The 23,853-nt window shown below is 47.2% G+C and overlaps 2 protein-coding genes and 1 long non-coding RNA gene across 7 annotated transcripts in view; 2 read left to right on the top strand and 1 right to left on the bottom strand.

Moving 5' to 3' along the window:
• The first annotated feature begins 777 nt into the window (after positions 1-777).
• Positions 778-19,680, top strand: CELA1 (chymotrypsin like elastase 1). Its single transcript, XM_044228083.1, has 8 exons — positions 778-817; positions 1,497-1,579; positions 3,356-3,456; positions 4,351-4,476; positions 5,551-5,687; positions 7,320-7,465; positions 18,672-18,821; positions 19,572-19,680. Exons 1-8 carry the CDS (start codon positions 778-780, stop codon positions 19,587-19,589), a joined length of 801 nt encoding a protein of 266 aa, XP_044084018.1. The 3' UTR covers positions 19,590-19,680.
• On the bottom strand, positions 7,389-16,099 carry LOC122891999. 3 transcript variants are annotated; one of them, XR_006381350.1, is made up of 4 exons: positions 16,080-16,099; positions 15,733-15,938; positions 11,741-11,857; positions 7,390-7,476 (listed from the first exon to the last, which is right to left on the bottom strand). It is a non-coding gene; the product is annotated as an uncharacterized LOC122891999 (long non-coding RNA). The 3 variants fall into 3 exon arrangements; XR_006381349.1 differs by lacking the exons at positions 11,741-11,857; positions 16,080-16,099 and adding an exon at positions 11,891-12,076 and having other exon boundaries at positions 7,389-7,476; positions 15,733-16,068; XR_006381348.1 differs by lacking the exon at positions 16,080-16,099 and having other exon boundaries at positions 15,733-16,068.
• A 2,560-nt stretch (positions 19,681-22,240) lies between the features above and the next one.
• Positions 22,241-23,853, top strand: part of BIN2 (bridging integrator 2) — a 31,309-nt gene continuing 29,696 nt past the window's right edge. For all 3 annotated transcript variants that reach the window (XM_044227257.1, XM_044227258.1, XM_044227256.1), the window contains exon 1: positions 22,241-22,380. In XM_044227257.1, the coding sequence (XP_044083192.1) occupies positions 22,300-22,380 (81 nt within the window). In that variant the 5' untranslated portion in view covers positions 22,241-22,299. The remainder of the gene's footprint in view (positions 22,381-23,853) is intronic.

The raw sequence follows: 23,853 nt of genomic DNA, 5'->3' as shown, positions 1-23,853 counted from the left end.
CCTCCTTCCTTCCTCCCCTCCTGACTTTGATGGACAGAGCCCTTCCTCTTCTGCATCACATACCTGGCCCTCACCTGTTCCCTCTGCCCTCTGTGCTCACATCCCTCAAACTATCTCCCTATTCTGCAAGCCCCCCTTCTAACCTATCTCACACTCTCCTTCTCTGGGAGCTCTCTTTGTGCCTTTCCACGGAGTCTCCCCAAACCAGTTTCTTAACACCTTCCTCCACCAGAATGCTCTCCAGGGGAGTCTACCCTGCTTTAGCTCCCTGCCTTTACGCCTCAGTAGGTGTCCTGGGGGTGTGTCCCACCTCCCTGCTTGGGCAGGGGGAGCTTGCTAAACATGCTTCCCTCCTCCACACCTACAGACCCCTTGCCTCCAACTCCTCCTACACAAAACGGATGTCTGCACTTACCATGCCACTGAGGACAAGGAAGGCAGAAGGCAGGGACAGACCCGAAGGGGAGCACCCTGCGGGCAAGGCTGGTCCTGGCTCCCCCTCCGATTTCTGAAAAACAGTTTATTGGATGCCTTTCAACTGAAGGCAGATGATTAATTTAGCTCTCAGCTGACCTTGTTCTGTCTTTGAACAACAGATAAATTAGTTCACTTGCAAATCGATCTTTTCATTTGTATTTCCATGTCACCTGTGATTTTTCCCGCCTTCCAGCGGCAGCCCAGCAGGCTGGCAGCAAGGTCTGCAAAGCTGCTGATAAGAGGAATATTAAAGAGGGCTTGGCTCCTGGCAAGGGGTCAGTGGTCCACTCAGCCGGCGACATGCTCCGCTTCCTGGTCTTCACCACCCTGGTCCTTTCTGGTAAGTGGGTCATCTGGCCTGAGTTCCAGAAGGAGGAGGATTTGAGCAGGAGGGTCAAAAGCTATCCTTAAGTCCAGTCTCGTTCTCTATCCCTGAGTGGGATGGAACACTCTATGAGTCTAGCAGAAACGTTCCCCTCCCCCCTCCTGGAGCCCATGTGAGAGGGACAGTCAGGGTCACTCGCGATGCAGAACCCTCTGGTTGCCCGGACCTTGAACCATGAAGCAGATAAGTCCCTTTCTGGGGCCTGGGCTTTCTCACCACCCCCACTGACAGGAAGACACCCTGGGCAGATGCCTGGCTGGGATGTTCACTGCTGCCCTTGCCCCTCGGAGAATGCTGCCAAAGCACTGTGTGTGTGGGTAGAGGTGGGAGGCAACCTCAGGCCATAGGATGACCCCAAGCAAGGCTGAAACCACAGGGAGCCTCTGGACCCTAGCCTAGGGATGTGAGATTCGTCCTTCACCGGCTGGGCTGCCGGAGCTCTGAGGACACCTGGGGAAGCAGAAGTCGTTCAGATTCCCCTGGTTTCAAAAGGAGCTCCCATAACTCTCAGTGGGGGCCCTCATTTGCTAGGGAGGAACTGTGAATTCACAGACAAAGCACACTGCCTCCCTGCCCCCCACCCTGAGCTGACCCCATGCTTAGTCATCACTCACTTTTCTTCTGCCCCACAAAGGACACAGCACCCAGGACTTTCCAGAAACCAATGCCCGGGTAGTTGGAGGGACTGAGGCCCGGAGGAATTCCTGGCCCTCCCAGGTAGGTGTTCCTTCACAGCCCCCCGCTTCTAACAAAACAAGAGTTGCCTGTGGGCAGGTACATGTGTGTTTGTGAACGTCCTTATCCACAAGAAGCTCGTCAGTATCAACAAGCTTGCCAACCCTCTGGCTTGCAGATTTAGGTGAAGGGGACCAGGCACAGGTGGGGAAGGCAGGCGAAAGGCTTGGAAGAGGGGATGTGAACTCCAACCCCACTCCCTTCCCCAGGCACACACCCGAACACAAACCACGTTTACGTTCCTGGAGACACCACACACACTCATAAGACTTGGCGTGAAACGCAAACCCCGGACTCTTCACACATGCGCACACACACACATGCACACGCACACCACGCCACACCGTGCACCTCTGCATTCATGCACGCCCCCACCCCCGAGGAGAGCATGCTGCTTATTTGGCTATTTAGAGTTTCTGGTTTTGTAACAGGGCTTTGATTTAAGCAATTCTAAATGTGTAAACCTAGCACATTAACTGGGAAAGGGCCACACTTTCAGAGGAATCACAACACTTAGAATGAAATTCAGGGGGCGCCGGGGTGGCTCAGTGGTTTAAGCCTCTGCCTTGGGCTCAGGTCATGGTTCTGGGGTCCTGGGATTGAGCCCCACATTGAGCTCTCTGCTCAGCGGAAAGCCTGCTTCCCCCTCTCTATCTGCCTGCCTCTCTGCCTACTTGTGACCTCTGCCTGTCAAATAAATGAATAAAATCTTAAAAAAAAAAAAGAAAGAAAGAAAGAATGAAATTCAGTTCACGACACTTTGGAGCCCAGTTTTCAGAAGTAGGGTTGTTTTGGAATATGGGAGCTGCTGAAGACGATGTGAGTTTGCCGGCAGTTGTTCTGAGTATTCCCTGAGGGATGGGGACAGGTTATGTCTGGGAGACCTTGGAGGGGGCTCTGGAGACCTGAACCAGAGGGTTAGATGATGGAGCAATTCCATGGCCATGTTTCCTACCAAGGAATGGAGGTAACGACGGAGTTCATGGCCCTTTGCAACAACCCAGATTAGGGATGTCAAATACACAGTTTGTGTGCCTTTCCTCCCCCTGCCCACAGACAAAGCAAGCATCACCCAACAATGGAGCACTCTTTGCTGCTGATCCCAGGGCCATCTGCACACCCCTGCTCACCACCGCTCCAGGGAGCCTCCAGCAACAGATCAGTAGCAATGGACAGGACCAATGAAACTCACTGGCCGGGGTGCCTGGGTGGCTCAGTGGGTTAAGCCGCTGCCTTCGGCTCAGGTCATGATCTCGGGGTTCTGGAATTGAGTCCTGCATCAGGCTCTCTGCTCAGCAGGGAGCCTGCTTCCTCCTCTCTCTCTCTGCCTGCCTCTCTGCCTACTTGTGACCTCTCTCTGTCAAATAAATAAATAAATAAAATCTTAAAAAAAAAAAAAAGAAAAAAACCCACTGGCCAGCTCTAGCCCACAAAGTTGGAGAAGCTTTTGAAGGATGGCAGGAATTGTAGGAAGTGTAACAGGTTGTTTGGGGCAGAGCCTTTTTTTTTTTTTAATATTTTATTTATTTATTTGACAGAGAGAAGAGATCACAAGTAGGCACAGAGGCAGGCAGAGAAAGAGGGGGAAGCAGGCTCCTCGCTTAGCAGAGAGCCCGATTCGGGGCTTGATCCCAAGACCCTGAGATCATGACCTGAGCTGAAGGCAGAGGCTTAAACCACTGAACCACCCAGGCACCCCTGGGGCAGAGCCTTTTAAGAAACACCACCCTCTCCCTCTTTTCTCCCCTCCCCTTCTAGATTTCCCTCCAGTACCTGTCTGGGGGCAGATGGTACCACACCTGTGGAGGGACCCTCATCAAACAGAACTGGGTGATGACGGCTGCTCACTGCGTGGACAGGTGAGAAAAACAAAACCCAGCTCTGCTGAGACCTTGGAAGGGGAGAAATCTGGCCTTTCTGGAGGAATATGTGTCTTTTAGCACTCGGGGCAGTACTCTAATGGAGTGTTGGGGGCCTGCAGGGAGGCCGTAAGATATAATGAAAAGTAAAGATTTTTGGCATCAGGCAAGCCTAAGTTCAAATCCCATTCCACCTTCTTCTACGTTTGTGACCTTGGATGGCTTGCTTAGCTTTTCTAAGCTCTCATTTTCTTACTTCTAACATGGGGTAAAAATACCTACTTCTTAGAGTTATTGGGAGGATTAAGTAGGTGAATATCTCAATGCCTGATCAACATCTGGCTGGTAATCCCCCCCCATATTTGTCTTGAGCCATTGTTCTCAAATCTGAGCATGAATCAGAATCACCTAGAAGGCAGATTGCTGGGTCCTGCCCAGCAGAGCTTCTGCCTTAGTGGGTTCAAACTGAACCTGATAATTGGCATTTCTAACAAGTTTCCAAGTTATACTGATGCTGCTGGTCCAGGGGTCATGCTTTAAGAACTATTGGTTTGTAACCTCCCTCAAATCCCTCTGTGGGCTGAGAGCCATTAGATCATCTGTGGCCACCACCCCTCTCCCAGGTTATGAGATATTCAGTCTGTGAAGTTTAGCTTCATAAACTGGGCAATGAAGTTGATGGTAGTTTTTGTCACTGACCCCAAGTTAGTAAATTAGAGAAGGAGAGAGCTTACTACTTCCTCATCTTCTAGGGTCTTTTGTCTGCCTTCTGCCTGGGCCAGTTAAGATGGCTTCCTGTACTAAAGATAGGATGAGAGATGGTTTCCCAGCTTCTCTCTGAGGGGAAAGAGCCCCCTGGATCCCTCAGGGTTTCCTTCTCTTCTGTCACTCCAGAGCAATGACCTTCCGTGTGGTGGCTGGAGAACACAACCTGAACCAGAACGACGGCACGGAGCAGCCTGTGAGTGTGCAGAAGATCGTGGTACATCCATCCTGGAACAGCAATAACGTGGCTGCCGGGTAGGGCCAAGGTTGGGCTGGCCTCGGGCTGATTGGCCAGCAACAGGGTTTGGCGTCCCTCAGGTTCATTCAGAAGGATTCTGAGAATTTGGATTTTAGAAGGCTTGGGAACTTTTATTTTAAGATTTTATTTATTTATTTGAGAGAGAGGGAGAGCGCTCGAGTGAGAGAGCAGAAGCAGAAGGATCAGTGGAGAGAGAGGGAGAAGCAGGCTCCCCACTGAGCAGGGAGCCCGATGTGGGACTTGATCCCAGGATCCTGGGATCAAGACCTGAGCTGAAGGCAGCGGCTTAACGACTGAGCCACCCAGACGCTCCTCATCTTTCTTCTTTGAGAATTCTTCTTTGCTACCAAGATCATACCACTTTGCTCCTTTCTGATCCCCCTTCATAACTGGAAGATGTAAGCTCCACTCCCCTGGGTTGCAGAGGTCCCAGCTAGACTACAACACCCAGACTTCACCAGCAGGTGCTGCTGTTAAACAAGGAATAGCCTCTGTCCAACTGTGTCAAGTTTGAGCCCCAGCAAGTCAGTCCCTTCCTCCTTCAAAATCGTTCTTCTTTTCCTTTTTTTCCCTTAAAAAGTTATTCATTTGATTTATTTATTTAGAGAGATTGAGATCACGAGTAGGGGAAAGAGAGGAAGAGAAAAATCTCAAGCAGACTCCCCGCTGAGCACAGAGCCCCATGTGGGGCTCGATCCACAACCGTGAGATCATGACCTAAGCCAAAATCAAGAGTTGGACATTTAAAGAACTGAGCCACCCAGGTGGCCCAAAATTGTTCATATCTTTTTTTTTTAAGAATTTATTTATTTATTTATTTGAGAAAGCAAGCACAAATGTGGGGGAGGGGCAGAGGTAGAAGCAGATTCCTCGCTGAGCAGGGAGCCTGATGCGGAACTTGATGCCAGGACCCCAGGATCATGACTGAGCCGAAGATAGATGCTTAAGCAACTGAGCCACCCAGGTGCCCCTAAAGCTGTTTCTGACTCTGTGGGGACACAAAAGCTTAGTGAGGGCCAGTCCCTATGCTGACCTGAAGAAAGGCTGAGCTGGCTCCTTTGTTCCCACAGTTATGACATTGCCCTGCTGCGCCTGGCCCAGAAAGTTACCCTCAACAGCTACGTCCAGCTGGGAGTTCTGCCACCAGAGGGAACCGTCCTGGCCAACAACAGCCCCTGCTACATCACAGGCTGGGGCAGGACCAAGAGTAAGTCAACTGCACAGGCACCATCTACCTCATGGATCTTGAGTAGGTAGCAGAGCTTCTGGGCATATTTTTCTGTGGTCCTAGGTGTTCGTAGCCAGAATCAAGGAACCAGAGATAAAATAACTGGTCCTAAGAACGGACCACAGAATGGTCAAGTCACATAGACTCATAACTAAAAAATAGCAACAACAAAAAAAACTTGCCTCAGAGAATATTTTGTATCTGCCTCTCATTTTATTTTATTTTAAAAGATTTATTTGAGAGAGTGCACGCACACAAGGGAGCGCACACGAGGGAGCATGTTGGAGGTGGCAGAGGGAGAGCGAAAAAGTCTCAAGCAGACTCCCCGCTGAGCACGGAGCCCCACCATGGGGCTCAATCTCAGGCTCCTGAGATTACAACCTGAATGGAAATCAAGAGCCGATGCTTAACCTACTGAACCACCCCGCCTCTCATTTTATAGATGAGGAAACTAAGGCCCAACAAAAGTAAAAACCTTGTGTAAGATCACATGACTAGTTAGTAACTAGTTGGCTGGGGCCAGGACCCAGGTATCCTGGCTCCCATTTTGGTGATCATTACACCATCTGCTACCACCACAGATAGTCACTGGGCTGTGGGTTGGAGTCAGTAAACCAGAGGTAGCTGGAGGTCCAGAGAAGTGAAAGCAGAAGAGGCCTCAGCTCTCTTCCAGTCACCATGGGAAGATTTCTGGTAGGGAATGCCACCCAGACAACATAGAAAGGCAGGAGGGCTATGAGCAGAGATGGTCAAGAAGGGCAGAGCCATTAGGCCTGACCGAAGTCTGTCAGCCGTGCGCAGTGTTTGAGCTCTGGAAGAGAGGCGAGGCCTTGTTGTGAGCGACCAGTCTACTGGGAGAACCTGGAGCTAAGAGAGAGAGAGAGAGGCTTCTAATGCAGCTGCTCTTACTTGACTTAATGTTGTTGTGGTTCAGTCTCCTGATCTGTAATAGGAAGGGGTTGCTATAAGGATACAAAGAAATAATGTATGTGCCAAGGCTTTGGAAAGTCAAAAGAGCCAGATAAAGGAAAACTGCACCAAGCTCTTGTGAAATGAAAATAAGGGTGTACAGTCCCAGTTCTGCTTAGTACGGTTGGCTATGCAAGGTGAAAGCAGGAGAGTCATCCACAAATAAGACCATTTTGGTTGCTTTAATTTTTTTTTTTTAAGATTTTATTTATTTGACAGAGAGAGACACAACAAGAGAGGGAACACAAGCAGGGGGAGTGGGAGAGGGAGAAGGGAGCCTAATGTGGGGTTTGAACCCAGGACCCTGGGATCAGAACCTGAGCAGAAGGCAGACGCTTAACAACTGAGCCACTCAGGCACCCTTTTTTTTTTTTTTTCCTTTTTTAAAGCAGGAGTAGGAGATTGGAGGTTAGTGGTCTGGAGCTGGGGAACAATGACGAGGATGGCCCCTGCAGGGAGGGGCCTGTAGCTTCCACAGAAAGAAGGGATGGGCGAGGAACCGTGGCATGGGAGGCACAGAGAGAAGGAGCTTGCCTTGAGTTCAGCTTCCATCAGAGCTTGGGATGCTTGGGCAGGGTGCGGAAGGGTTCTCCCCCTGGAGAGCATGTGGGGCTGACCTCCAACTCTGTGTGTCCTGTTCAGCCAACGGGCAGCTGGCCCAGAGCCTGCAGCAGGCTTACCTGCCCACTGTGGGCTACGCCACCTGCTCCAGCTCCTCCTACTGGGGCTCCACCGTGAAGAAAACCATGGTGTGCGCGGGAGGAGACGGAGTTCGCTCTGGATGCCAGGTGAATACATGCTGGAAATGTCAGAAAAACCACAGGAGTTTCCTCCCTTCTCCGCCTCCCATCCCCCACCATTTCCTCATGCCCTTTTCCACACCTACTCCCACCCCCACGGGTGGACCCGACTTGCCACTCTGGTGTCTGAGGGAGAATGAGTCTGTGCTAGGAACTCTAGTCTCACAGAATCTCAGAGTTGAAAGGAACCCTAGAAGTCATCATGCCCGATGCCCTGACCTTCCTGGTGGGTGGCCCAGCATCTGTGTGTTGGTGTATGTGTGTGGTCCTCAGAAGCTGTCAACCGCCTAGACTTTTCACAGCCCCAGAGCAGTCATTGCAACTGTGTGTGAGGAAGCTCTCTTCCTGTCAACCCCAGATCTCCATCACCACGCCTTTACCTCAGTAGTATTTCGAGGAGGACAGACAGGTGACTATGGCAGGAGAAAGTGCAGAAAATAGTGTCATAATCATTTATATATATAATATTTAGACTCTTCTATTTAGACAGGGTCAGTCAGCAATATACCATCTTACAGATTTCTTAATGTGGTTCAACAAATGTTCTTGATTTCCTATTAAATGCCAGCCACCGTGCTAAGTGTGAGGGATACAAAGATGACTCAAACTGAGGGTTTAGTGGAGGAAGGGCAGGAGCAGGCAATGTGATAGGACATTGTCAAACAATGTGGGTAAGTGTGATTTAAAAAAAAAATGCAGAGGGCAATATAAGAGACTCAAAGATAGGCACTTACTTGTACCTTTTGGGGTAAAAAAAGACTTGGAATCTGTAAGGGAGTTCTGATGCTTATGTAGGAGAAAGCCAGGCAAAAGGGGAAGAGCTATTCAGAAAGAACAACAGGAATGAGGGCCTGGGCCAAGAAAACACCTAGAACTCTTAGAGAATTACAGGGCGTTCCCTACAGCTAGAGCAGAGGTCAGAGCCCACAAACTTCCAAATCCTGCCTGCTGCCCGTTTCTCTATAGTCTATGAGCTAAGAATGATTTTTACATTTCTTAAGTTGTTTTTCAAGTTTGTTATTTATTTTGAGAGAGAGAAAGAGAGAGCTCAAACGGGAGGAGCAGCAGAAGGAAAAAGAATCTCAAGCAGATTCTAAGCTCAGTGAGGAGCAAGAAGGGGTGCTTGATCTTACCACTCTGAGATCACGACCTGAGCCCAAACCAAGAGTGGCTGCTTGACAGACTGAGCCACCCAGGCACCCTGATTTTTACATTTTTAAATGGTTGGAAATAAATTTTAAAAAGATTTAAAACTTAAATCAAAACGGGTGGCTCAGTCCGTTAAGCCTCTGCCTTCGGCTCAGGTCATGATCCTAGAGTCCCAGGATTGAGCCCCACATTGGGCTCCCTGCTCAGCAGAGAGCCAGCGTCTCCCTTTCCCTCTGCCTGCTGCTCTGCCTGCTTGTGCTCTGTCTATATCTCTGTCAAATAAGTAAATAAAATCTTAAAAAAAAAAAAGATGTCATGACATATGAAAAATATAAAATTCCAACATTCATGAAAAAGTATTAAGTTGGAAAGAATACAGCCATACTTGCTTACTTGTATCTTGTCCGTGGCTCCTTTCATAAAGTTGGATAGTTGCAACAGAGACTCTATAGTCTGCAAAATCTAAAATACTTATTATTTGGCCCCTTATAGAAAAAGTTTGCTGATGTCTGGGCTAGAACATAAACTATTAACCTATTAGGGAATGTCAGGAGATGTTGCTAGAGGCCGGTAGGAGCCTCTTGACTTAGGGCTGCAAGGGCCATGTGCAGGGGAAGAAAAATTTTCCCTTCTTCCCTTCTAGGTTCTTTGGCTCATCTAATAATTAAATTGGTGTAAGACAGATTAACATGAGAAAAAGAGATTTAATTTCATACATGCAGAAGCTCATAAAAATATGACACTCAAAGGCAAAGACCTTTTAGACAAAGAAATAAATTTGTGAAGAATTGACATGACAAAGCAGTTCGGGCTTGGGGTAAATGAGTGAAGGAGCAACAGAGTGAGGCAATAGGGTTTGTTATACAGCCCTAAATCCCCTATCTCCGGTGGTAAAGATGTCTCCTTACAAGAAGGATACCTTTCACATGGCATGTTTATTTTCTGCTTTCAGAGGAACAAAGTAGGGTTAGAATATCCTTCTTACGCTGTCTGTTCTTAAATAATTCAAAATAACCAATATCCCAAAGTGGTATATTTGGAGGCAGCCTGCCCTGAACCTCCATCATATGCTTAGGCTCATGAACTTTAACTCTTAGCCTGAGAAACCACACAAGAGTTATGAACAGGAGAATAGAGTGATCAGATTTGCCTTTTAGAGGCATCATCTGATGACAAAGTAAGCTTGCTTAAAAGAAGGTGAGGTTGATCAAGAGACAGGTTAGGAGACTGTTGTAATTATCTAGGCAATAGATTTGAGGGATTGAACTAGGGCAGTAGAGAGAAAGCAGAAAGAAGGAGGATCTGGAATGACTTTTACACATCTGGTATAAGTGACCTGGGAAGGGTTTTGCTACCTCCATCGACAGAAGGTTTATAGAACGTAGGACAGAAGGTGATGAATTTGGTTCTAACAAATTTATTCTAAAATCCCAGTGGGACATTCAGGTATAGTTACCCGGTGAGTAATTAGATATAAGGAAGTAGAACTTTAGGGGAGAGCCAGACTAGAGATACAGCAGGCGAGATCCACCCCTGGATCCCAACCCACCCTCATCCCGCAGGGGAGAATTTTTTTTTTAAAGGTTTTATTTATTAATTTGACAGAGACACAGCAAGGGGAGTGGGAGAGGGAGAAGCAGGCTTCCCGCCAAGAAGGGAGTCCCATGGGGGACTCAATCCCAGGACCCCAGGATCATGACCCAAGCCAAAGGCAGATGCCTAATGACTGAGTCACCCAAGCACCCCAAGAATTTGTAGAATGAGAAAAGAACAGTGAGTTGAGGAAAGAACTGTGATAACATGAATACTTGAGCGTTTCAGGGATAGGTGGAGGACAGAGAACCCATAAAACTAGAAAGGGATTAGAGATCATAAGGGTTTTCCAGAATCTTGGGAAATACTGATGTGTCCTACACAGTATACAGTGCATCCAGGAGTCACAGGAGATAACTGGAAGTGCCCACTTGGGCAGTTGGTGGGTCACCAGTAACTGTGGCAAGAACAGTGTCAAGAGAGACGAGGGGGAGAAGCTTTACTAAAGGTAAGAAATGGAAGAGGCAACGAGAAACTAAGGAATGGAGAGTCCCTTTCAAGAATCTTGGATGAAACAAAGGGACCAAAAAATATCTGGTAGCTCTCAGGAGGATGACCGGTCACAAAGCGGGTGAGTGTAGTACCACTGAGTGGGTTAATAGGGAGAGAGGAAAGGATCTTGTAGGGTCAGAGAGAGGAAGGAGTGGATGGCACAAGATCCCAGAGGAGGAGAGATAGAACCAAGGGTCAGGTGCAGCCAGAGCGGGAAGGGAGTCAGCAAAGTACCAAAATGTGCACGATCTGAAAGAGCGTGTAAGCTGGGTGGCTGGAGGATGGCGGGTGTTCTGCATTGCTTTTTCCATTTACTTATAAACTAGGAGTCAGTTTGAACGCTGAGAATGAAGAAACAAGTGTTGTATGGTCTGGATTAATTAAAGCAAGTGGGACAATGATCCTCTGAGATGTTCCTGATAGGGTGAGGTTGGAGACCATGCAATGACTGAGTATAGGATTCACTCCCTTTGACTCGAGACTCAGTTGCAGGGAGTGGGTTAATCCCAGAGCTGGGCTTTCCTGCCTTAACCGGAGCCAAAGGACAAGAGTGCAGACCAAAGGCAAGGTCTGTGCTGGGTGGAAGAAGAGAAGCCAGCAGGAGGCTGGCAGGCTGACTGAAATGGTAGAATCAAATGAGCAAAGATTTCTGGTGAGCACTCAGAACCACGGAAGCAAGGCGACCAGCTCCTCCCAGTTTGCCCAGTCTCCTGCATGGTGGGAGCCCTACACACAGAGCCTGATACACAAGGCAGTCTCTGCTAGGTCCCTACTGGCTAGCTTCCCCCTTTACCCTAAGGTTTAACTTTTCTGAATTAATTCACTTTCCCTCCACTCCCTCAGCGTCTGGAACTCCAACAAAGCGGAATACTTTTCTCCTGACAGTGGTTCCAATTTGACAATTCTATGAAGCAGTTGGGTATCCAAGGCCTTTCCCACTGCAGTTTTTCCAAGACCGTGTCTTCTGGGTTTTCAGACTGCTGGGTCCCAGCCCTTCATCTCAGGTGGGGTTCACCGAGCCCTTCTCACCTCAAGTCAATCCATTCATTCCCACTGAGCTCTTTCCCAGCTCTTCCTTCTACCCTCAGATCCTCAGCCACTCCTTCCAGCTCTCGAGGTTCAGTGTTTCTTTTTAGTTCAATTAGCCTAAGACAATAGTATTACAGACAATTTAATTACCTTCCATTCCTCTAGTCTGGAGATATTCTCAAACCCCTCCTAGAATTGGGGTGGAAGAGGGGTGCCTGGGTGGGACAGTCAGTTGGGCGACTTGGTTTAGACTCAGATCATGATATCATGGTTGTGATCTTGAAGTCACGGGATCAAGCCCCACCTGTGTCCACTTGAGATTTTCTCTCTCTCTCTCTGAAATGAGTAAGTAAATCTTACAAAAACAAAAACAAACACAAACAAAAAAAAAGCTTGCTTCTCCTTTAAAAAAAAAAAAATCCCTCACTTTTGATCAGATTCTCAGCTTAACTTTGAGGTCCAATGGAAACATAAGGCATTAGTGCCTCTCTTAGCTCCTGCTCTAACGTTCTCACAGCTTCTTTTGTGAAATTATGTTGATCCTTTTTGTGCTATTCACAGGTCAGGAGGGTTTTTTGGCTTAACCTCTATGATAATCACAGGCCACGTGACATCAGATTCACGGTCTTTACATTGCTCATTCTCTTCATTCCTTTTTTGGTGTTTCTGGTTTGGGGCAATCCTTTGCTAGGTGGTCAGTGGCTGTGAACGTGCATTTGGAGCTGTTGAGAGGGTAACAATGGACCAGGGAGACTATGATGATTACTCTAAGCAGGATTAATTCCTGATGTTTGGAATGCACTTTGGAGCCCTGGTCTGCAACACCCAAACCAATCAAAATCAAAGAAGTCTAAGAGAGACCCCACCGTAGGAGACACCCTTTCAAGCCAAGTGGCTTGCTCGGTGATCTTATGTGAGTGAGTCTCAACTCCTCCAGACGTGTTAATGCAGGTCCAGCACTGGTGTTGACCATAGCATGGACATCACCTTGCTCAGCTAAGGATAATTAAGGACTACCCTACCATTGAGAACAGCTTTGGCCAGAGTCTGTCTAAGGATCTTGGTGGCACAGCTCTTATCTTGGCACTGGATTCTACCATATCTTCCAGAGTTAAGGAAAGGTTTCTGATCAGATTCTGATGTACCTCTACTCCTACCCAGGGAGGGGTGGGCCCTATTGAAGGAAGTGAATCCACGTCATGAATATCAATGATTCCTTTCTAACTCAGTTCTTCTTCCAACTCAATGATGTAAATCCAGGGGAGCTGTTCATCTGTGGAGAGCGGCTGGCACACTTGGATAGCCTAAAAGGCACTTCCTGGCTGTGTACCAGCTGTCTAGTCCTTTGTAGACCCAGGGAGGGTGATAGTAACCATAGACAAAGACAAATTCTCTCAGGGCACAAACCACTCCTTGAGCAGGTGCCCCTGTTAGGTAGAGGCTTTCCCAGGGATTGTTACATTTGCCCATTCAAGCCAGGGTACAGTTAGGTCCTCTCTTAGCCTCTGAGTAAAAGGTTGTTCTAAGTTCCAGGCATTACCCGCCTCCACACCTTGTCCATGACCCAGGAAATGTGGATCATGGTGTTAGCTTTCCAGGCCAGCACGAGTAAAGGAAAGAAAAGGAAGAAGAAAAGGCTTCCTATTTTGTTAAAGTATGAAGACTTCATCTGGCGGCTTGGGAGGAAGCAGTCTACTGCGATGTCAGCTACTCTGTCCCTGGTCACTTTGACTGGGAGGTCTCTAACATTTGTGTGGGACCAGATACCAGGTGGGGCCTTCTCTCCAAATTTAAGTCCCTGGAGTCTGGCTGCCCTCTGGGTGGTGAGGAGGACCTGGTGTCCTCCCTTCCAAGGAGATTCAAGGGCAGTCTTTGTTCTTATCGATTCTAAATCAGAAGAGTGAGAGAAAATTCGAAGTGTTAGTTTGAAGAGTCATAGCCAGATTTTTTAGGAAACTAGAAGAATTCGGGATCCAGTCCAATTTATGGGCATATAATAGAACCTCAAAGACAACGAACGGGATTAGAATCTAATACACATGAAAGTGTAAACATAATTTCTCTCTACAATTACCTTCATTTTTTTAAAAAGATTTTTATTTATTTATTTGATAGACAGAGATCACAAGTAGGCAGAAGGCAGGCAGAGAGAGAGGGGGAGAAGCAGGGTCCCCGCTGAGCAGAGAGCCCGACGTGGGACTCGATCCCAGGACCCTGAGATCATGACCAGAGCCGAAGGCAGAGGCTTAAACCACTGAGCCACCCAGGCGCCCCTACAATTATCTTCATTTTTTATAGTAAAACTAATTTATTTGCCTTAAACTTTGCCTGATTCTTTACACACGTGCAGCAAGAATAGTGATTGACCACATAAGGTCTTTTTAAAAATCTTTATTTTAACTTTATTTGGATCTAGTTAATTAACATACAGTATACTATTAGTTTCGTTGTAAGGTCTTTTTAAGACTGCTTTGCTGGAACCTTGTAAGCAAAGTACCAGGTCAGTCTTTCCACAAGGCTTTATTGGGTCTGTAAAGTCAACCTTAGTTCCTTGAAACTGTCTGGTCATATCCGAGTCTATGCACAACTTTCTCAAATACAATATTCTAATCAGAGCTTTCGTAACATAACCAGTGTTTCCAATGCATCTTGTTATACAAGGAGGTCAGATTCTCACTGAATGGCTGTAAATAACTAACTGCAGTTCCCCCGGAACAACATGGGTTTGAACTGTGTGAGTCCACTTATATGGGGATCTTTTTCTGTAAAAATAGAGAACAATAAGAGTGTGTTCTCTTCCTTATGAATTTTAAATAACATTTTCTTTTATCTAGGTTACTTTACTATAAGAATACAGTATAGAACACATATAAAATAAGATTTGTGTTAATTGACTATTTATATTATCAGTAAGGCTTTTGGTCAGTGGTAGGCAACTAATAGTTACATTTTCTCTCTCTTGTTTTTTTTTAAGTTTTATTTATTTATTTGTCAGAGAGAGAAAGAGGGCACAAGCAGGGGGAGCAGCAGAGGGAGAAGGAGAAGCAAGCTCCCCCTGAGCAGGGAGCCCCATGCAGGACTCAAACCCAGACTCTGGGATCATGACCTGAGCTGAAGGCAGCTGCTTAACCCACTGAGCCACCCTAGGCGCCCCTGTAGTTACATTTTCGAGGAGTAAAAAGTTACAAGGGCATTTTTAATTATGCAAGGAGAGGCAGTAAGTGTCCCTAACCCCCATGTTGTTCAGGGGTCAACTATATATTGTCACAAAAAGAATACTCGAGAGTTTTTGAACTCTGGAGAGATCAGGTAGGGAGAAAAAGCAAATGTTTTATCTTGGTTACAAAGATATAGCTCACAAATTGTTGATAGCTGAAGAGAGAAAAAGAAAAGGTTTCCTAAAATCTGGAAAAAACAAAACATTGGAGAACCAGCCATGTTTTAAACAAGAAGTCAGACAAATTATAATTATCCACCTCAATTCACACAGGCTCATGAAATTAATATTCGTCCTACTTGAATCCATTTCTTCCATCAGTCTGGAAATTTTCAGCCATTTCAGTTGCTAGATCTGAAAGTATCAGAAATCTGAACTCTATAGAGTACTTGCCAGATTCTTTTCCATGAATTTCTCTGAAGATAAAACACATCTGCAGGGGCACCTGGGCGGCTCAGTGAGTTAAAGCCTCTGCCTTCATCTCAGGTCATGATCTTAGGGTTCTGGGATCAAGCCCTGCATTGGGCTCTCTGCTAAGCGGGGAGCCTGCTTCCCCCCCCTCACTCTGCCTGCCTCTCTGCCTACTTGTGATCTCTGCCTGTCAAATAAATAAAATCTTAAAACACACACACACACACACACACACACATGCAGGAGGCTTTTGTAAAATCATCTGAGTAAAACAGTAACTCCATAAATGATAAAAGACTTTAAAATGCCCATTTTTAAAGATCTGATGGGAGTTTATTATAATGGAACTAATAAGGGGACTTACCCATGGCCCTTGGAAATGGCGAGAAAGACTGTAAATTCAGTGTTTGCAAAATGCCACCCACACCTGTTTCTTGGTATCCCCAGTGCTGTCAGAAGTATCCTTTGGTCTGGTCTCTGCCAGCAAATCTGTTACGTAACAAAAATTCAGCTGAATAAATTTAGAGATCAAAGTGGCTTCAGTGATTCATGAGTCAGATAGCATCTCATCTAGAAAATAGAAAGGAAGTTAATTAAGCTATAGGAAAGAAAAGGGTGTTAAAGGCAAAGAGAGAATGGAAAAAGGAAATTATTAGCAAAGAATGCCTTGTTTTAGGCAAGGTTGCCCTCCTAAGAGGTCTATCAGATTACCTCCCAGTGCTGACTGAGAAATTCCAGGTTGGCTGGTTAAAGGTCACATTTCTGGGAGAAGCTGAAGCTACAGTTGGGTTAGGTATTAAGTCTCGGTAGAGCTTGGCATAAGTGACTTTATTTTGGGCCTGCTGTCATTTTTTAATAGTTGGAACATTCTGGAAGAGTGCTTTATGATCAAAAGCACCTTATAAGTGAATTATATATATCTTCATGGAGTCAATAGAAGCTCTTAGCTGTCTCTGTTCTTCCAGAAATATGCTTGGCACACCCAAGTATATGTTTTATTATGGGTCCCTAGGCATGTTTTCCTCTATTTCTCTTTCTTGTCTTAAACACTATTTGATGTTCCAAATCCTTCAGTGAGTTCATGAAAAATGGAAGCAGTTTGGGGGGTTTTTTTGCATTTCTTCCCCTACCCCCACCGTCCCACCTCTGGCTACCACCAGTCTGTCCTCTGTACCTATGAGCTGGTTTTGTTTTCTGTTTAGATTTCACATAGAAGAGAGATCACAATGTATCTTTCTCTGACTTGTTTCACTGAGCATAGGTCCCTCTAGGTCCATCCATGTCCTTGCAAATGGCAAAATTACCTCTTTTTTCATGCCTGACCTCTCATCCATATTATGTTCTAAAATTACTTTTCATTTCCTGCAGAACTTGGTTTTCCCTGGAGTTAATATCTGTCTTTTTAATTTGCATAACATATACTCCACTTACCGCTAACTCAGCCCTACACTGTCCACTAGTTTGTAAGTGACCTATATTATCCTCTCTTGACCTCCAGTGTTTTGTGTCTTGGTGTGGGTTTATTTGCATTCATTGTGAAAGAGACTTGGTGGGTTTTCTCATTTTAGAAGCTCCAGAACTTTGGTCCTGAAAATATTAATTGGATGATGATTTCCTCCCCTCCATTGTTGTAGTCTCTCTAGAATTTCTGTTATTCACCTACTTACCTCCTAAGATAGTCCTCTTATTTTCCTGGTCTCTCTAGATTTTGTTTGTTCTACTTTATCTTCCAAGCCTTCTTCTTCTTCTTTTTTTTTTTTTTTAAAGATTTTATTTGACAGAGATCACAAGTAGGCAGAGAGGCAGGCAGAGAGAGGGGGCGGGGAAGCAGGATCCCCCCTGAGCAGAGAGGCCCATGCGGGACTTGATCCCAGGACCCTGAGACCATGACCCGAGCTGAAGGCAGTGGCTTAACCCACTGAGCCACCCAGGCACCTTCTTCCAAGCCTTCTGATCTTTCATTTCTATGATCACAGTAATAATTTCCAAACGCTGTGTTTTCTGAATGTTCAATTTACTAGCAAGCTGTTCTTGTATCATGGATGCAGTATTAATCATGGTTTTTTACTGCTTGTTTCCTTTTACCTGCAAATATTGGTTGCCTTCATTTTTTTTATTTCTTTAACTCTTTATTTTGAACTTCATTGGTACTAGAGGCTTTCTTCAGATGCTTGGTACTTCTTCACCATCTGCTCTTAATTTCAGAGTGAGGGTACTAAAAAGCTGATCAGTAGCTCTGAGACTTCGGTGGGATTCATCCATGGTAAACTGGTCTGTTGAGTGACCTAGTGAGGCCACTGCAACAGGGGACCTCCAATGGCAGTATCGTCTGGTATTCCTTTTTATGCTGGTCAGATTTTCCAGAGAAATATCTTTTTTTTTTTTTTAAGATTTTATTTATTTATTTGACAGAGAGAAATCACAAGTAGATGGAGAGGCAGGCAGAGAGAGAGAGAGGGAAGCAGGCTCCCTGCTGAGCAGAGAGCCCGGTGCGGGACTCGATCCCAGGACCTGAGATCATGACCTGAGCCGAAGGCAGCGGCTTAACCCACTGAGCCACCCAGGCGCCCCTCCAGAGAAATATCTTTCCATTTTCTGTCTGGAATTATATATGTGCTGCCGAAGTGAGCACTCTGTCTGGAATTATAGAACCGGCAGCCTGGGAGCTGAATAAGGAGGAGAGTGTCAAGGTCATACTCTATCAACCCAATTTTCTCTGATTCTAAGCCTGAGCATGTAACCACTACCCAATACGTCACTTTCATTCCTCTTCACCCCAGTGTTTTTTTCCCCTACCCCAGTTTAGTTTAATGTGTTGACTACCCACCCTGCATCTAATCACTAAATCTAACGAGAACCATTGGTCTAAATGCTGGGGATGAAAAAATCATTACAACATTCTACCCCCCCCCCAGGTTCAATGTAAGTCAATAAAAGCTATTGAGCTTTCGATGTTCAAAGTTCTATGCTAGCATTGTGGAGAGGAAATGTGTCAGTAAGACACAGTTCCTGTCTCAAGAAGCTCATAGATAGACATGGCAGGTAGAAACAAATTATGAAACCAAACTACAAAGCAGAACATGACATGAGGACAGCAAAAGAAAGGAAGAGGTACTATGGTTGTTCTGCAAGGAAGAAGAGATTTCATCTGCATTGTGGAGATGTGAAGGAAGTAGGGATTTGAATCGGAGCTTTAAAACTACCCCGGATTTAACAAGAAGAAATGGAAAGGGGGTATAAGCAAAAGCAAAGGTTCAGAGATTTAAAAATGGAGTTTTAGGCCCTTCCTTCTCCTCCCTGCAGGGTGATTCTGGGGGCCCCCTCCATTGCTCGGTGAATGGCAAGTACGCTGTCCATGGAGTGACCAGCTTTGTGTCCAGCCTGGGCTGTAATGTCTCCAGGAAGCCCACAGTCTTCACACGGGTCTCTGCTTACATCTCCTGGATGAACAAAGTGAGTCTTTGCACATGATGGGTTGAAACAGGGTCACCTCAAGATCCCTGCAGGCGGGGTTGGGCAGCTTCTGCTGGCCAGGGGAGGCCATCATTTTCCTCACCACATTTGTTTACTCCTCTGTGGTGCACTTTCCCTCGATAATGCTGCTGTCCTGGGTTCCCCTCCACACAGTCACTAGGCTTCACCAAAGTGTTTATCACTTAAGTCGAGATGGTGACAACAGCAGACCTTAACCAGGCACGTATGAGTGCTGTCCTACGTCAAAGCCAAGAGAAAAATGGCTTCAGCTAGGGCCCCAGGCCACTGGGCAATGGAAGGGTCACTGACATATTCTCCCAGGCGCTCTTTCTGAGCACAATATGAGAAGTTGCTCTGCCCTTCAGCAAGACGTTTTACCACTCTAGACACTGCCTGACAGTTAGGTGAGACTTTACCTACATGGTGACCTAATGGTAGAGTTTCACCACCATCTCACCTATGCCCTCCAACTTTCAAACACACTCTGGAGTCTTATGGCATGAACTTTCACTAACAACCGTTTCCAGGCCTGTCCTTGCCACTAAGTGCTGGGTATGTGCCTGTAAGAGTGAATTGTCCCAACATGGCTGAAATCTCCTTCCTCCCCACCCCTCTCCCAATTCCCCCAGAAACCCAGTGCAGGGCCACACTCAACCAGGAGTCCTGGAAGAAAACAGAAGGGAGGTGGGCGGAAGTTGCTTACTGTGGGCATATCGACTTTTCCTTCAGGTCATTGCCTCCAACTGAACATCTTCCTGAATCCAATGGCCTGCCCAGGAGGACGCTTAGATCCATAGTAGCACTCGAGGCCACCAAGGAAAGAACATGAGAGACCAGCAAGCCTGATACAGAAAAGCAAATAAAACTGAATATACATGATCATCCTGAGTCTTTTTATCTGTGATAGAACCCTCTAAAGGAAATGTAGTTCTAGGATCCACAGTTGATGCCACCACATTTCTGTGCTGGTTCTTTCATTTACCGCCACCTCTCCCAGGTCCCAAACAAAGCCAAATGGAAGTGGTTTTACATTATCCTTTTTGCATTATTTTCAGATCTACGCATCTATCCATCTGCCCCTCTGCTCTCGCTTCCATGTATATTTGCTATATTCAAAGGCACAGAGTGCTTTCAAATGTTCGCGAGTCCCTAAATGCACCTGGATTCTCCCAGGCAGACTGTGGGCTCATCCTTCTTTTGTTCCCCCCTTCAGTGCCTAGAACAGGTGCTCCAGGATACACTAGAGATAGGAATACAGGACTCTGTGGTAGGTCAGATACCAGCTGACAAAGAAAGAGACAAATTACAAAGGAGACGAGGGAGGCAAGAATAGAAACAAGGAGAAAAGAAGATACTGGACAAAGAGAGGGAAAGGTTGAGCAGAACAAAAAGGAAGAAGAGACAACAATATAGGGCCTCCAACTATGTGTGAGTCAGCATTTCAAGGCTGGGACTAAAATAGACAACCGGATCCGGGGTTCTATAAACCACAGAGAACTGGGAAGCTGATAATTCTGCCTGATTCTGGCCTGGACTCAGTCTTTTGGAGTGGCCTACAATAGACTGAGAAGGGAACTGAAAGAAGGCAAAGTAGATGAGAAGCAGCTGTTCATAGTGATCCCTGAGGACCAGACAAGAGAGAATAGGTAGTTAAAGTCATAACTGAAGAAACTGGCTAAGACCGGTCCTGGCTTTGTAGGCTGCAACGTCAGCAGAATCCTCTGGAACAGCGTCTGTACTGTAAAAAGCTGGGTCAGGATGCCTGTATTCCCATCCCGGTTCCAACACTGAGCAACTGGGTAATCCTGGGAAGTCACCAGCTTTTTCTGGGACTTAATTTCCTCATCTAGTTAACTTCTAAAGATTGTCCGTGCTTTAAAACTACAGGATTTGGTGATCACTGATTTCAGTTCCTAAGAGATTGGCACAGAAGAGGGTTTCTTAGGAGGCAGTGGCTGGCCTGCATTGCTAAGGACGGTGTGGACTTCCAAGAGTGACACAAGTGTTGGCCCCCTTCTGCTAGTTACAGACTTATTATCATGACCATCCCTCAGTTTCCCACAGTACCATCATCCCCTGGGCTTCTCCCCCTCTTCTTCCCATCCAACATCAAGTCTTTCCATTTTCTGCACTCTGCCCCTTCTAGACTATCCCCACAGCTCATATCTAGCATAAACCCCAACGACCTAGGACCTGACAATTTTGTATCCATCTCTATAAATACCTTAAGCACACAATATTATAACCATTTGATTACCAACCTCTCTCCACCTCCAGACTTAAAGTATCTTGAGGTCAGAGATCTGTCTCTCTCTCCTTTTAATTTATCCTTGGTTTCTCAACACGGAGCCATGTCTGTCACACAGCTGACCCTGAGTGCAGTACGCCTGTTTCGGGGAATGGCCTGGGAAACAGCATACAAGGGCCTCCAGCTTCCCTCTCCACTCCTTAGGAAGTCATCTTGACCCTCTTCCCCTCTTGGAGGAAGGTTACAGCACGGTAAAAATCTGTAAGTAAATGACACCTCCCAACCCAGTGTCCTAATCTCCAGCTATCCCCTCAAAGCCATCAGCTTCCAGTAGAAGACCTCGGTGGGAGCAACGGGTGTGATCTGGGCAGCCTCATCCTCACTTTCCCAGCCTGGACCTGTGTTCACACTCTGCCTCCATGGAGTACACGCACCAGTCCATCCCGCTATAGACGTGTGCCCCTCTCCCCAGCGTGGGTTTCCATTCTCTCCTCCTCTGTCGTTTTCCAGTAAGACCCTCCCTTTTCCTAAGGACCCCCATTTCGAGCGCTGGCTCAGTTGTTCCTCCCTTTCAAATGCCGATGTGGAGTCCTGCGCCTTCCCACACTTGGTCCCTACCAGTTCAGGCTTACAGCAGAGGCTTTCCATCCTTAAAAACAGTAACCTGGAATAAGATGAGCATTCCACCCGGCAACCAGAAGACATGGCCATGCAGTGAAACGTTTCCCAATACTCTTGCTAAGTGGAAATCGCAATCTTTCTACCCCATCGTTCCAGTTTATGCTGATGTTTATGGCGAATCGGCTACGGGCACGAATGAGTCTTGGCCCACATTAGAAAACTGTTCTTTGGGGCTGGTGCTCCCATCCCTCCGGGCGGCACAGCTTCAAGGCTGGTTTTGAGTGAGCACCACCTGAGGGCAGTCCCAAATTTCCAGCCTCCTCCTCGGAACAGGTACGGCCCCCGCTCCAGACGTCCCCCTTGGAGCCCGGGGCTGAGCGGTACTGGGCCTGGGGGCCTCGGGACCACCGCGGCTGCGTGGGGAGCCCACCTCCGGAGGAGCCTGGGCAGCCGCGGGGGTCTCGAGCGACGTGGGGCGGGGCCGCCACAGCCACGGCCGGATGCGAGGCATGCCGGGAACCGCACTTCCTCCTCGGGGGCCTCCAGAAAACCACAGGCCGCCGGGCCAGGCCGCCCGGAGCCGGCAGGATGGCGGAGGGCAAGGCGGGAGGCGCCGCCGGCCTGTTCGCCAAGCAGGTGCAGAAGAAGTTCAGCAGGGCCCAGGAGAAGGTAGGTGGCCGCCCCCCCACACACCCGCCGCTCCCGCCAGCCGGATGCGGTGAGAGGGGCGTACAGGATCCCCGGGGGGCCTGGGCCGAACCGATGGGTCCCCGCTTCTCCTGCAAACGGGAGTGGGACCCAGTCCGGGTTTCTCTTAAAATAGAACAATTTGAGAGAACGGAGGAAATCACCCGATCTCGGAGGACGCCGAGGAGACAACAGTCTCCCTCAGGAACCCTAAACAAGGCTCGGGCTGGCCCAGGACAGGTGAAAGGAACCAACGTTGGCAGTTTTTGTCGTAGCAGTCCAGCAACGATGGTATTTTACAGATGATGAAATTGAAGGTTCGAAAGGGAGAATCTCCCCAAACTCATAAGGCAGCCGTGACCGGCTGTGCTACCAGCGAGGACCACCTAGTCCACAAGGACTAGAGTAGTTCTGCAGGGTTCTCTCTGTACCCACCCCTGCCTGGCCACTGCCCATTGTTGAAGCTGATGTAAGCGGTAGCCCGTGCGGTCTCTTTGGTGTTGGAAAGTACCCGGCCCGGAGTGATGAAGGAGCATCTCTTTCTAGATTGTGTCCTCCGTTTAGCTCTGGGTGGCCCTACTACAGCACTAGCATGTAGGTAAACTGTCCCCCTGTAACACCTCTCTACACATTTTAATGACATTCTTATTTCTGCCTGTCCAGAGTTTGCCCTTCCCTTGTAACCTGAAGCTCTCAGCTCTCAACCTATCAACTCCTGGTCGATGAACGTCCTTTTTGTCTTTGAGGAAGCCAGGGTCATGTGAAAGAGTGGAGGAAAAGGAAAGATTTTGTGTGGCTAGACTTACTCTAACTTCACCTTGATCATGGTTTCAGCGTCTTGAAAGGCTGTCTAGTTAAAATCTGATTGCGATCAGAGCCTGTGGGCAGATCTAGTTAGAAACCGTGTGGAGGAACAGGAGGGACCAGCTTTGCTATCATTTGGAAAAACAAAAAAAATCCAGAAGACCAAAAACTCATGGATAGTAGTTATTTTAAAAATACACAGCAATTGGTTTTACCTCCCTCTTTCACCTCCTGTCCTCATCCAGCCAATCATCAACACTGTGCCCCTGGCTTGGGATTCTCTTCTTTTCAAAGCATGGACTCGAAAGCCTTAGATAAATAATGTCCCGGCTCTGGGCTTCAGGTTCTGCATCTGTAAAAATGAGAAAGTCGATGTTAAGTGATTTGGAAATTAGACGTGGTAAGGATATACCAAAACGAGAGAAGGGGCGAGGGTGCCTCGAACCTCAGAGGCAAATACTTCCCAAAGGGAAAACCAGCCACCCGGCTACAACCTGTTCTTCCTGGTCTGAACCCCGAGAAAACAGAGAGCCCCCTCACATTTGTCTGCCTTAGGGAACTTGCAGGTTAAGGCAGAAAACAGGAAGATGGCCTGAACCCAGACATAAACAAAAAGGCAGGCAGACCCCGAACTTGGAGCAGTACCTCTGG

Source organism: Neovison vison, chromosome 12, assembly GCF_020171115.1.
Source record: "Neovison vison isolate M4711 chromosome 12, ASM_NN_V1, whole genome shotgun sequence".
NCBI classification, from domain to species: domain Eukaryota; kingdom Metazoa; phylum Chordata; class Mammalia; order Carnivora; family Mustelidae; genus Neogale; species Neogale vison.
The sequence above is the reverse complement of the archived record's forward strand: the minus strand, read 5'-3'. Positions and strand labels throughout refer to the sequence as shown.